A 14456-nucleotide genomic window follows, 5' to 3' on the forward strand; every position below is an offset into this window, starting at 1 on the left:
TACTACAGGTTTTTGTATGTGTACTTTCATGCCAACGAAAATATTTAGTGTAGATCAATTGTATTGGCATGAAAGTTCAGTTCCTTTCCTGGTTAACCATCAAGATCTATGAGACATAAAACAGTACAAGACAAACACTTTGCTTTCTGCCCAAACTTCTTTTTTTGCACCCATTAATTTGTTTCTGTTTACTTTTTTTTTTCATAGAAGATTGTCTCCTACACCCTCTGTATCCAACTAAACTGATCCCTCCAACTAAGTCCCCTTTGTGTCCTCCATCCATCTCCCTCACCGACTGTCCAAACCCTGGACTTTCAGCCACTTCTCTTCCATTGTGTGTGATGTTCATGAGAATCCTTATAGCCATTACAGACACAACTTTTTGTACAATAAGGTGAGCATCAAGTATAGTGTGATTCAAGATCTGTGTAGGCTGTTATCCTTTTAATTCTAGGCAGAATTCAGCTGAGTCATTAGGATTCAGTGCTGGCAAGAGCTATGGGAGATGTATCTCAGATGAGCCTGTGTGTCCAACTTCCCTGGAGATATTACAGCTTTTCCTTTCCTTGACACAGCTCATGTTGGGTCTGGCTTTCTCTAGGCCACCTAGGACAGGCTCCCACTACTTTTCATTCAAACTTTTTCTTGTCTAAAGCAGTAGTAATCTATTTCACCCCTCAGATTAGTTTTAACATTTACCCTCACTGAAGTAATGGGGTATTTATTTTTTCCTTGGTGATTGAGTGAAGAGAGACTAATCTGAGAGAAATACAGACTTTTCCAGTGGCTCTATCTTTCAAACAAGCAGGTTTTTTGCCAGTGCTAAGTGAATGATGTTATTGCTGACATTTTTATCTTATTTGAAACAGCATTGGAGAAGCTGGACAAAAATCTCTGTAGTCCAAGGTGTGTGGGTAACAGGGCTGGAATTAATGAGCTTTGTAAGGTGAAAATTGTGTCCTGTGCCTAAATTGAAGTCTTTTTGATGAGCAGCTAACACAAAGAATTTACAGTACCTCAAGAGAGCCCCTGCCCTAGAAAAGCATCAGTTGTGGAAGTTCTTAAAAGATGCTGTTTGAAACCTCTCAGAGGCATCTCTTCTACTTCCTCTTTTTCTAACACAGAATCTGGCTGCAAATGATCAAACCTGGTTTCCAGGAGAGACTGTCCCACTCTGAGCCGTACAGTGTACTTTGTTTGGGACACAAGAGGTTAAAATGTCGGCACTGGGTGCTGTTTCTTTAGGCTGTGCCCTGGTTTCCTCTTCAGGGGAAGTACCATGGTGAAATATGTGCCACGAGTTTCAGGCATGCTTGACAAGGAGTCAAGACAGCTTTGGAAAAATGTGTAATCTCTGCAGAGGATACATGTTGATCAGCTGTCAGACTCTAAAGAAATACCTGGAAACGCCTTTCTCTCTCCATACTAGAAGTTTGGGTTAATAGGCAATGTCCATAGTGTTTGATATTGGCCCTTCCATCCTGTGGGATTTACAGATGTTACCATTTTACCCACTTATGAGGATGAGCCAGGACTAAAACTAAAACTAAAATCAACCTACCATTCTGTCTTTGAGACAACCTGAGCAAAAGCACCTTTTCCCATCTGAGAGACTGGTTTAAACAGAATAAACGTTCTGTTTAAATTTTTACTGAACTGGGCTCACATATTTACTTAGGCAGGTAAGATTTTGCAACCAAATATTTTGGACAAGTTCCTGGTTCATTGTAGGCATTCACATGAACAAACAAATAGTTTATATGAGCAATAAAACCATTTCTTTATATTGAAAATGGGTATTTATTGTTGCTAATGAAAACAATGCTAAAAACTCAGAAATTTGAATAGAAAAGGGAATAAGTCAGGGAAAAGACATCTGAAGGGAGCGAAGATAGTGTAATTTTATGGTATATCATGTCAGCTGTTCTTTGGCAAACAGAATAATCAGATGTCAATACTGTGCTATTTTAATACAAACAGAGTTATTTTCACCCCAAGAGCAAATATTCATCAGTTAGAATTTTTTAATGTTTCTGTTTTGGTCTGTAATATTAACATTCATTAATAAACAAAGGACGCTTAATTTTGATTTTTTTCTCATAATCAATATTTAACATTTGAGTCATTATATTCTGATAAAATTCCTAACAATATTTGCCTATTATTTCCTGCACCACTCAACTAAAGTCTAAAGTAATAATGTTTTTAAAAGGAAATTATTAAATTTATAAGTACTTGCAGTAGCAGAAAATATAGCACAGCAGACACAGGATAAAGTGTTGAAATTTCGAACAGTTACACCCATTCTGTAAACAACATCCCAACAGCATGGGAATTTCCTTCTATTCTCTACTAAACCTGGACTGTTTTCTCTGTTAGTTCCCTGAATTTTCACCTTTCCACTTCTCATTCTTTAAGATAAGGAATAACATGCAGTGACTCACTCGCTGTCTCTCAGCCACCCAGTAAACATGTGGTCAGTGTCCACAGGGCCAATCTACGAATGATAAGTTTCTAATTATATGTTGTGTTTTGCTTCACCTTGCACTAGAGGGCAAAACCTGCTGGTATAAATTCTTATAACCATTTAAAATATGTTAAAAATGCAGTATTGAAAAGGGACAGGAGGTAACAGTGAATTAAGTTATTCTCCACCTGCACTATTGTTAAAAAGTTACCTTAAACAAGTGCTCCCTCAGAAATGGGAAATGGAAACAACAAAAATGATTATCTATGTCTTATATTAGGGAGACTGGATATGGTGAGGACCTAAAGCCAGGATCGTGTCATTTGTTGGCTCAGGCTATAAGATAATGTCAGCTGTATTGATCTGAAATGCTTATTGAAAGGGCACTGTGGTGTTGTTTAGGCAGGCTTGACTTGGTGCCAGATTGGTTTTTTTGAAGTACCTGAATCTCCATAGGTGATGAAATTACAGAGATCAAGCTGAAAGATAGACTGGGCAGTTTTTGTGGATTATAACTCTTTGAAGCAATGAAATATATAACCTGTGTCCCAAATCATTTCACAATGTGCTTTTAAGATTTGATAGAAGGAGGCAGTGAGAACTAAGGTATTGTGTCTCTCTCCTCACATCTGTGCACAGGCTACTTCTGAAATAAAAATGTTGTCCACTTCATTGAGCTGATTCTGTTCTTACTTGCCTTGTTATCTCTCTTGTCCTCTCCTTCCCCACTCTATTGCCCAGCCACCAGGTGCTGCTGCTCTTATTTAAACTCCCCAGGCTTGAATAATTAAGCGATTTAAAAGTTTTATTATTAAGAAAGCTCCTTTTACTTTTGATTGCAACAAAACAACTCAGGAAAAAGGAATGACATACAAGTGTAGCAGTGATGGGGAGGCAGAGGAAATGTGGAACTCTGTGGTTTACTCCAAAGCATGGTTCTGATGGGAATCCCTCCAATCTTTAAGAGAGAAATGCGGAGGGTGAAAGAGCACAGCCCTGCACCTGGGATACTGTGTTCAGTTCTGGTCCCCACAATTCAAAAAAGATGCAGTCAGTCTGTTAAAAGTCCAAAGAAGGGCCACAGATGTGATCAAAGGACTAAGAAGGAGAACCTGCCCTGTGAGGAAAGACTGAAGGAGTTAGGTCTGCTTCCTGGAGAAGGGAAGGCTCAGGGAGGACCTCCTCACAAGATTCCAGTACTTAAAAAATAGGGTGAGGACAGAGGCTTTCTCTTATGGAGCCACATGGAGAAGTCAAGGTACAATAGGTTCAACTAGCAGTCGGGGAGAATTATTCTTGTTATACAAAAATATTTTTTTTGTGAGAGGGACCAATCACTGGAACAACTTCTGTAGGGATGTTTAGAATCCCCACCACAGGTTTTTTCGAGATGTGTTTGGACAGGGTGCTAGGTAATCTCACCTAGGCTCTATTTCCCTCAAAAGGCTGGGCCCTTCCAATCGGTGCTGTTCTAAGATTCTGTGTTTTATAGGAGGCACAATAGATGTAGATACCTGTTAGGGCAGGTATCACTAGCTTTTAGAAAAATAGCTATTTTTTGAAGGAGAAAAGAATGACCTGCTCAAGCAAAGAGGCAAGAAATGAATGAGTGTAACTCCCTCAGCCTCCAAGTCCCCAGTGCCTCTCAAACATTTCTTTCTGTCAGCAAGCACTGAATACACGATTTATGAACACCCCTCTGAAAATCTCCCTGTTTGTTAAATATTTAGCAGCACAGCCTTTGAAAATGGATTGGAGGGAACTGCCTTTTTGCAAGCAGTGTGAGGAATGTTAAAAAATTACCATTTCTGTCTGGTCAGGCATTACTTATAACAGTAGCTTTAATATCCAGCTCTGTTCTCTTTAATATCCAACTCTGTGCTCAAGCCAATTTAATTTTTTTCCTAAATGGGCTAAATGGAATTTTCTTGAAACCACTAAATGCAGTCATGCTGAAAGTGTCAGCTTTTCATAATCACTTGCAGGTCTCCAGGCTCATAGGTAAGCAGAATATTTAAAGGGAGTCTTTATGATTTTTTAAATGAAATGGGTGATGTTTACTTCATCATCCAATCTCCTACTCATTGGAGTTTGTATTTGATTAATAGTAGCATAGTGGGAAGTGACATTCTGTGAATACAGCAGCCTTTCAAGGTTGCCATGGAAAAGCACTTTTCTCCCAGACATCATCCCAACAGCTTTTATTTTCTAGAAGACAGTTTCTTTCTCTCTTTTGAACTTTGGTATTTAAGTGTTGCACTTGTGTAGGTGTATTGTGGATGATCAATCTACTATCTGTGACCCAGAAAAGTTGCTTTGGTGTAGAAAAATATATCGGAGCTAAACAAGTCAGTTCATTAGTGCTGAGCTACAAATTGGACCTCCTCGTGGGGAAAATATTAATGATTAATATTGCTGTGTCTTCTTTGTATATTATTTTTATAGCATTTCTTGGACTTAATGATTTAGTTTAATGATATAATATTTAGATGACATTTCTATCACTTTTGACTTAGTTTGATAGTGCCTTCAGAAAATGTGTCTAGACCCCCTGCTCAGCTCATCTTTAAAGAAAGGTGTTTATCTCGAAAAACTTTTTAGAAAGATCACAACTTTCTAAACATAATTAACTGCTTTCTTTCAAAAGCCATTGAATTAGCAGCAGAACTTGAAGGTCTCTTAGGGTCAACAGGAGACCCAGGAACATGCCCTTAACATGGAGGTGTCCTAAATCTGGCACCACTTGGAATGACCTCAGATACCCATTTCTCTGGAGACAGCTCTTCTAATTATTACTGTGTCACTGCTTTTTGTCTGGGCAGTTTGACAAGTTTGAGAGCCTTTCTGTCCTATTTCCAGTAGGAGAAGCTGCTGATGGTAGCACCCTGGCATCTCTCTGGTGTGCTTCTGTTCATCTAGAAAACAAGCACAACACAATGGGATCAAGGCCCAGCAGGCACTTTGTATGCTTAGAAACCAGAACGTGCTTCCCAGTGAACACAACCAGGAGTGTTCAAGTTTCCTCTTGAAACATAATTACAGCCACTTCTGTTTCTTTCTGCCTTTTCCTTTATACTGGCTGTCTCTGCTAGGACAGATTAAACCAGTCTTAAGCACCAAATAGCGCTTTAAGATGTTTTGTCTTCATTAGAAGTCTCTACATAATAAAAATTTGAGTGAGTTCATCCTTATATCTGGCTTTCTAGGGTGATGGAATCTCGTCTTCTGCATAGTGGATTTCAGACAGACATTTTTTACACAATAAACATTCCCAAATATAACAGAAATTCTGGCCCTGCCTAACAACTCACTTCTGAGAACAGAAGCAACCCCGAGGTAAAGGCTCTTATTAATTGTCTTATCATTAGTAGAAATATGTAATTGATTGAAGAATACCAAATCAGATTTGGTGTGTATGAAACCTGTATGAGAAACAAAAATTATACTTGTGCACTTTTAATTGAAGAGCATGAAAAAGCAAGGCCTGAAGGAAAAAGAAAATCATAATTATTGGAAACTATCCCAAAGCACCCGGAGCTATACAGACATTTTTATTGCAAGTATTTCTATAATATGTACTCTGAAATACAGTCTTAATTTACTTCAATTTCAGTTATTTTAGATAAAAGCATAAAATATAACTAGTTCGGGTGACATTCCAAGAATGTACTCAGATCTTGAATTCAAGAAGTCAGTATTTACTGATTACAGAGATGTTGTGACCTAGCTTTTTCTCAGTTCAACACTGGATATAATTTTAGTAGTTATAGTATGGAAAGAATATGATCCTAATGCAGATTTTTATATAATAGATGACAATTACATATGTGCACTCTTGAAGATTCATTCAAAGTTTCTGGTTTGAACTTAAAGTAGCTAAGGTAAAAGATCTTTTGCATCAGAAGCTTGCTCAGAAAACAGGGATTTTTCAGTTTAGCAGCTAATCTGGTAATAAAATATGTGGGGGAAAGACAGCTCTGAAAATTAAATCCAATTATTTTCACAGTGTCACCTGGAAAGCAGTTAAAGTTCTTTGGATGGTTTCATTCAATTAGAAATGAGCCCCTTCCTTGGGCAGGAAGCATCTAAGCGATGACTATTTTGATGAGTCCATAAGTAGTTCACAGTCAATATGCTGAGAGAAATTTCAAACACTTGTGTTGTTGGAAATTCTGACATTTTCTCTCCGATACAGATTAAATTTTGAAAACATGTGAATTTTCCAGAAACCATTATGCATCCTTTGGGTTACATGAACTAACTCAAAGCAGATAGCTCTAATCCATGTAATTAGAAGAGGTTTGTCTCTGCTGCCTTACCCTATGGATGTGTGGGTGGTGGTTCTCATGCCTCAAGTCATCATCATGGGTCTGGAATCCTTGCTAGCCATTAGCTCCCATAATCACCAACAGTGAAATCAGCCCTGCAAGCAACTGCAGTGCTTCATTAGCCCACAGCAGAAAATAGAGGCTCTTAACATGATTGCCACGAAGTGGATAGTGAAATGCATCTTAGTATTTTATGGAAGTGATCCAAAATGAAACATCCACGACAGAAAACACAATATTATAGTCACAGATGGGTTTTCTTGCGATTGAATACTTCATTTTAGTTTTCTAAATTGCTAGCAAGAATTTGCAAGAGGAATCAAAATATTGTGCAGAAAGCTTAATTATTATTATTTTTTTGCTAGTATTTTTCATTGAAAAATAATTTTGGCAGAAAATCCTCAGTCAAATCCATTGTGAGCTGGCCCTGCACGCAAAGTTAAACTCAATCTGGGAAAAAGCAGTCCAAGGAAAATTAGTGCACTGCTGGGCTTGCATGCATCTCCCTCCCACTCCATTTATAGGTACGGAATCCTTACTGCAAAGTCCTGTAACTCTTCCAGCCTCTGGTATTTTCTGGTGTTAGGTTGCTCAGAGAAGCTGTGGATGCGCCATCTCTGGAAGTGTTCAAGGCCAGGCTGGATGGGGATTTGAGCAAGCTGGTCTAGTAGAAGGTGCTTCTGTCCATGGCAAAGGGGTTGGAACTAGGTGATTTTTAAGGTCCCTTCCAAACCAAACCTTTTGATGGTTTTATGACTCATTCTATTTAGATTCAAATCGCTCAGTCTCACTGCACTCTGGTGACCTCTGGGCCTTTGTCTGGTAAGAACCTGTCAGGAAGCTATGCCTGCATGAGAGTTGTTTCTTTTTTGCAGGTACTTTCAGTACCTGGAAGGAGTTTTGAAATCTTCAAAATAAAAGCACACGGCTACAATAGTGTATAATAAGGATTTGCAAGTCTGTCAGGATGGTTTACTGCAGAAGTCTGAAGGCACATTGCAAATCTGTATTGTGATCCCTATTTCTACTTTCCTTTTCCTTTTCACAGAGGTACAAGATGCAAAAGAATTTGGTTCTTAAGGACTGAATCTGTGAAATGGATTTTATACTGTGTCACTTCAAAGAGACTAGAGACATTATAATCATAAATTGACCCTTTACATTATATTATTTTATTTCCTCTTAGTTGAAAGCATTCCTTTCTGTGCTTCTGTGGGTGGTTTACCATTTATTGGTACTGATTGTTTCATGTTCATTGTCACTAAGATAAAGCAGAGAGATATAAAACCTTTTCATGAAAATATTTCCTTGTTGTACATGTTTAAATTACTGTTTTTAGTATTTGAGAAATCAGTTGTTTTTCCTATTGTGAAGGAATGTGTCTATGTTTAATAAGGGTCTAGAGTACCTAATTTATTTTCAAAGGGGTTTAAAGACTTGACAGAGTAGTGTAAATGTGAATGTTCTCTGGTTACTATAGTTGAAATATTCTTACTTCTTATGTGTGTTATCTCTCACTGGATCCAGTTTTAAGCTGGTGCCTCAATTAGCAAAGGTTGCAGACCCTCCAGAGAGTGACTTAGATTTATGAAAAACGTCTTACACTGAGAACAATTCAGAAAGCTTTATATTAGTTCAGAGGCAGCTGTGATTCATAGCACAATAAAGATCAACTGACCTTTTAAAGGCAAATATATCTTGCTGATTACAGAACTAAATGAGCAAAGGTCTAATGAAGATATTATATAACCACCTCTTTCTAAGTCTTGTCTTAGTCTGTTAGAGGTTATTTTGAGCAGGTGTATAATTTCTCTTGGAAATTACATGCTGCTAGTACTTACATATTGTAAAGATACTCTGCTCTCCTGAGTACAATTTTGCAGCCACAAATGCAGATTTGCCTAGTTTGCTCTTTCACTGTTCTTAGACATAATGAAGAAAAAATGCCACATTAAGAGAAATCTGAGTAACATCTGGAAAAGTTAAAAATTATAGATTAACCTTATAAGAGTAATGCAGAATTTTGTAACTGTCACAGGAAAAAAAGAGTAGTAATTATAAAAACAACATTCATCAACAGGCACAATATTTTCACATTTGCATAGGAGATAGGGCTTGCCAGCTGCTTTGACCTGAAGATGAAAGAATGCCAATGACAGAGTTTGATGAGGTCTCACTGATACTACACACCCATAAAAAGTACAAAATCCCTACTTGCATTCACATCTCAGATCTGGTGGGCACAAGCCTATTCCTGTATGACTCTGAGGAGTGATAGTCACACAATGTCTAGTAAGAAAGGGCCAATCCAGCCTCATTCTGCCTACTTCATGTGCTGGTACTTTGAAGTTGACTGTGTCGTGTGCAGTCAAGAACACAAAAAAAATAATATTTTTAAGGAAAAATCAGGAAAGAAAGAACAAGATTCTGTAGCCTTTCGGTTAAACTCAGGGTAGGTGTGGAACATTTTCTACAGCAAGGCAGACACATTTTGGTTTACACTGACACATGATAGAAATAACACAGGAAATCAGCCTCTGGGTCTTTGGGCTGATGTCACCCAGATCACGGCATTAGTCTCCTTTGCAGCTGGCAGAGGCAGAATTGTATGATTTCAGGCAATATCTGAACACCTTCCTTTCAGGGACCTGCAAGACTAAGTGTTTTTTCAGCAGAAAAAGGGTGTAGTACTTGGCTTATGTGTTCTATATTCACTAAAGTACTACTTAAAGTTCTTTATCAATGAGCCATATGTTACTTCCTTAAGACTAGACCCACCTGACTAGTAGAAAGCATAGACTCTTCTTTGATAGCTTCAAGGGGTTTTGGTCAGAGAAGCCTTGTGGAAACAGAGAGAACTCTATATTGGTGACTAACTATTTTTCTTCATTACTATTTGGTGAATTCCTTGCCTTCTTTTAATTAAATATCTCCAAAACAGTTAATATTAAGAGCATCGCTCCAGAAAATAGAAATAATTTTCCTCCCTATGGAGACTGTCACACAGTTTGGCTCTTGGGTTTGAAAAGAGGATGCTATCAAAATAAGGGAAGCAATCTATTTCTTGGACAAAAAAAGGTAATTACTTTTCTCAGGTCTAAGGATGGACTTGAGACCTCATATTCAAGAAAAAGCTAAGGCAGAATCATGACTCAGAGGGGCATTTCAGGTTAAGAGGGCAGGCAGTGAGTACCAGCAAGAAAGGCCAGGATGAGATAACACAATAGAAGTGCATTTTTCATTGATTTTCTCTCTGTGCAATTTGAGAAAAAGGTGTTCCTTTCTCAGGTCACTGCCTGACTAGGGAACTTTTCTTTCTTGTGAGCTGTGGAGAATTGTTCTCAGAGGACTTAGCTGTACATCAGAAAGTGAACAGAATATGGAAAATACTGTCCTTCTTCTTTTCGTGGTTGACCCTTCTTACTTTGTCTGGGACACAGATGTGCCATATTCTGATGAGGCAATGAAAATCTCAACTCTAGGGTTCCTTTCAATGGAATAGACTTGCCAAGGTGCCACAGGTGTTGCTAGAACTTTGTACCTGTGTGTCATCAAGGATTGCCTAGGCTTGGTAATCCTGGGATGCTGGGTTTGGAAGCAGAACTTCTGTTCCACGCCGACATCAAACACCTCCTGTGTGCGGCAGCAGGGGGTGGTGTAAGGTCTGGGGGAAGCCTTGGGAAGCCACATGAGTGTCAGAGGAAGGGACGTTGCCCCTGAGAGGATCTAGGCACATTACCCCTTCCTTACACTTGTTTTGCCTAAATTTATTCCTTTATAAAAATCTATTGAATAAATAAACTTGTTGCCTAAAGATGTTTCCTTCCCTTTTCATTTTTGGGAATAATAATCACAAATAAAGAAGTTAAATGGTTCAAAGCTTCTGTTGTCGCTAAAGTAGATTCCTTCTTCTCTGGAAAGAAATCAGGCTAAATTTACAAAGGAAGAGAGAAATATATAACACATCCATGAATTAATTGCAGAACATTAGAGTATATTCCACTTTAGTATATTTCTTTATGTACACGGCCAGTGTAGCAGATCAGTTTTGCTTTTCAAAAAGCACAGTGTAAAAATCAATTTTCTTATAAGAGCAATATTTTTAAGCAACACATAATTTGCTGATTTACTATTTGGTCTAAATGCCAAAATAAATTAATACCTTTGTTACACTGAAAATAACAGGCTTCTTCCAATCTTTTAGAGAATTCTCAAGAACCCACGCCTCAAAATTTTCAGCAACCTTTTCTTTAAACATGATATCTCTGTGTCACTCTATAAGAAAATGTCACAAGCTTATGATCTTAACACTGCCTTTATAAACTCCACTGATTTACCTGCATTCTAATTAAATTCTCATTGATGTTGGTATGGTTCTAGTTTTAAATAACTAAGTGCATTATCTCATACTAAACATATCATAAAGTAGGCACTTGTGCTGCGATTTTTACTTGAGATGCCTCTTTGAAATTCAAAAGGGATTTATCCCTTCCCCACCCTTTTAATTATCGGAATATAATATAACAGAAAACAGGCCATACCTTGAAATAGATTTTAATCCAGACAAGGAGCAGTGAGAGTCTGCTGAGCACAGATCTCAATGCCTTGCTATCCTTAGTATTTCTGAGGGTGTTTGCTTTAATTTTAAATTTTAGTGATATTTTATATAGAAATTGAACTGATAATGGATTTCTTTTTCCTGTGTTTAACCTCATGCTCTCTCCAACCTGTGACATTTTGGCTTGGCAGCCCAGTCTTTCCATGGTGGCTATTCCAGAAAATGAGATGCTCATCTCCAAGGAGGTAATCAGTTGACATTTCATGGATTTAAGCATTTGCATGCTAGCTTTATTTTCTATTTGCATAGCCCATATAAGGTTGATCAGTAAAAATGTGCTGAACTTCCAAACCTGCTTTTTTTTTTCCAGTGCAGAGACTACATGAACATTAATTGTTCTTAATGATCAATGAAGAAAAAACCCAAGAGCTGTTTTGCCAACTGTGTTGCTTATGTGAATTTGAAATAACAGTAACATTTACGCTTCAGGTTCCTGATATGTGCTGCTGGGATGTTAGCAAGTGAGAATGGTTAAATTACGCTGTTTGATAAATTATGCAGCCATACTTAAATAACACATTCCACAAGTTTCAGTCACTAATATAGGTTCTGTTTTAAATACCAGGTACTACAACAACTACCAGAAACACTTAGGATAGTTATTAAGAATTTCATACAAGACAGTCAAGAAAACATAAAATGTAATTCGAGTTTGCCCTGTATCAAAATTCAGTGCCAGGTTTTGTTTTTTTTTTTTTACTTTGAAGAAAGATAAAAAATTTTCTTGAAGTCTAAATATAGTTGCCAATTCCCCACTACATTTATGTGTCTAAACTGTAGGACCATTGTGGTTACCACTGTAGACAACTCATTCAGTGAGAGAAGATGCAATCTATTAGTCATTATCAATTTTCTGTTGAGACAGAGCATATAGAAAATTGAAAAGGTTCAGCTGGCACTAGCAAGTCCTTTTTTCCAACAAGATCATGAGCATGAAGATGAATTACAGCTTCAATGTTGGAACAGACATGTAATTCAATTAACTATCACACTCTCTACTCTGGATTTGAAATATAATAGGACACCGCTCATTACAGGACATTTTCAATACTATTTTAGGAATTCACCTATGAAAGCATAATTTAGTACCAATAATAGCAGTATGAGAATGTTTATGACACAAGAATGAATTTTTTAGTACCAAGACGTCTTTTATCAGGTGCATTCTCACAATTATTTCACTAGTTTTTTAATGAATATAAAAATACAGATAGGAATGATAATTACATATTTATAAACAGTCTGTTTTTATTTATTATTTTAAAATTAGATTCTAGTTTGTCTGAAAGCAACCACATGATAATTTAAATATATGAAAAGGATGTTTGCCAGTCATTTCTGCCAAATGAATAACTTCCTTTTAGTTTTGAAAAATATTGTGGGATTTTTGGGGTCAAGGTCTTCACATTTTGGAAGTGGAGGATTTCCCTGAAATCTGAGTTTGTTGACAACATAGCAATATATCCTCACAGTTTATCTCAGTTTCCACTGGCGGAAATAAAAGGGGAAAAAAGATAAAAATGAAAAGATGTTGATATCTTAGTGGCTGGGTGGATCAACAGACTGTGGTTCTGCAGCAGGAGTACATAGGCATGGCCGTAGCCTCTTATTCTCATGAGCATCCCTGACCTCTCTGCATGGGGTGTCAGGGACTTGGAGCTATTTCATATCTCTTTTTGTTTGAATCTCCATCACAGCCCTCCAAATCTCCTCCTTTGTTCCTTGCCTTTGGCATTTCTGCTTGTTCCTACACCATCAATCCCCTTTCCTCTGCCTCCCAGGAGCCACTTCTTGATTCTCTCAAAAGCAGGCGTTACAGTGTCTGCTATTCAAAGAAAACCCCAAAATGCCCTCACAAAGTGAAGATAGGCCAAGAATACCTTTCAGATCTTCTCAGTTAGGTTGTTTTTTTTCCATCTCAGCTGTAAAGTTTTGGAAATATTATTGAAGTAATGGTATATCATCAGAAGGCAGTGAGAGGGATTACATAGTTCTGAGGATAAATTTGTTTTTGAGATTAAGCAGATTTGCAGTACACCAGGAACTCTAAAATGGGTATATATACACATACATTTATACACGTATATGTGTGTGTGTGTGTATTTGCAGCCTCTGATGATGCAGATGATTTTCCTGTATTTGAAAATAGAAGGAAGCAAACAGCTAGATCCTTGTGTCTCATCCTTCTGCTTTACAATTTGCACATTGAGGAAGAATTTTGCAAACCTAATGGAAAGAGAGATATTTTCAAAGGGAATTCTCTAAGAGACAAGACACATAATTTAACTAATGCATTATTAAGATCAATTCAGAAAGTGAAGGACCTTTTACTGACATAGTCAAGTCAGACACAAAAAAAGTGCAAACTTCCTTTGGTTAGAGGCCAGCTTGGTCTGTTCCAAGGCAGGTAAAATATATTAAAACTGTCTTCTAAAAGTTCTCTTATATTTTAAACAAGCACATTGAACAGAATTTCTATCTACGTTTTTTTAAAAAAGCTTAAATGTAGTACAACAATCGGAGAATTTGTACCATGACCTGTAGAACAACTCAATCTGATGAAACTGTGGTTGCATTTATAAGGAGCAAAGACAATTGATGGGAAAGAAGAAGATTTATAAGTGCTGTTATCAGTACCCTTTGTATTTCCTTTGATTAACATCTTATTGGATAACTTATAATAAAGTTAGCTAGAGACAAATAATTAGCTTTAAAGTTTAAAAGAAAGTGTCAGATACCATTTTGTACACCTGAGCAAGCTGACTGCTCGTTCCCTGGGGCCTGTCACTAATGAGTATTTTGCCACTATGATTATGCAAGTGGACTCCAGTCCGTGTAGAAATAGCAGGAAGAATTGTGTCAGTCTCACCACAAGCTGCTCAGGAAGAAACATCAAGAGGTGACACATTTACTATTTTCTCTATTACAAATCAAAGAAAGTATTTTTCATAGAACTGTTCAACTCACTTGTACAGAGCAAATGATCCAGTATTTTCCCAAATTTTTAATCTCATTTTTAGCATGAGGACATCATGGGCACATC

At 37.4% G+C, this 14456-nt stretch overlaps 1 protein-coding gene across 10 annotated transcripts in view; it reads left to right on the forward strand.

Moving 5' to 3' along the window:
• LOC121358864 (muscular LMNA interacting protein) overlaps positions 1–14456 on the forward strand; it is a 102930-nt gene that overhangs the window by 80456 nt on the left and 8018 nt on the right. For 6 of the 10 annotated variants that reach the window (XM_041477396.1, XM_041477404.1, XM_041477401.1 and 3 more), the window contains one exon: positions 11545–11601. The exons of 1 other annotated variant lie outside the window; for it this stretch is intronic. In XM_041477396.1, coding sequence (XP_041333330.1) covers positions 11545–11601 — 57 coding nt within the window. Of the gene's footprint in view, positions 1–207; positions 266–11544; positions 11602–14456 lie in introns of those variants that run through there. 3 more of the 10 variants (XM_041477397.1, XM_041477405.1, XM_041477400.1) reach the window with 2 other exon arrangements.

The sequence above is a fragment of the Pyrgilauda ruficollis genome, unplaced genomic scaffold (genome assembly GCF_017590135.1).
Source record: "Pyrgilauda ruficollis isolate IOZ18807 unplaced genomic scaffold, ASM1759013v1 scaffold40, whole genome shotgun sequence".
Lineage (NCBI taxonomy): Eukaryota > Metazoa > Chordata > Aves > Passeriformes > Passeridae > Pyrgilauda > Pyrgilauda ruficollis.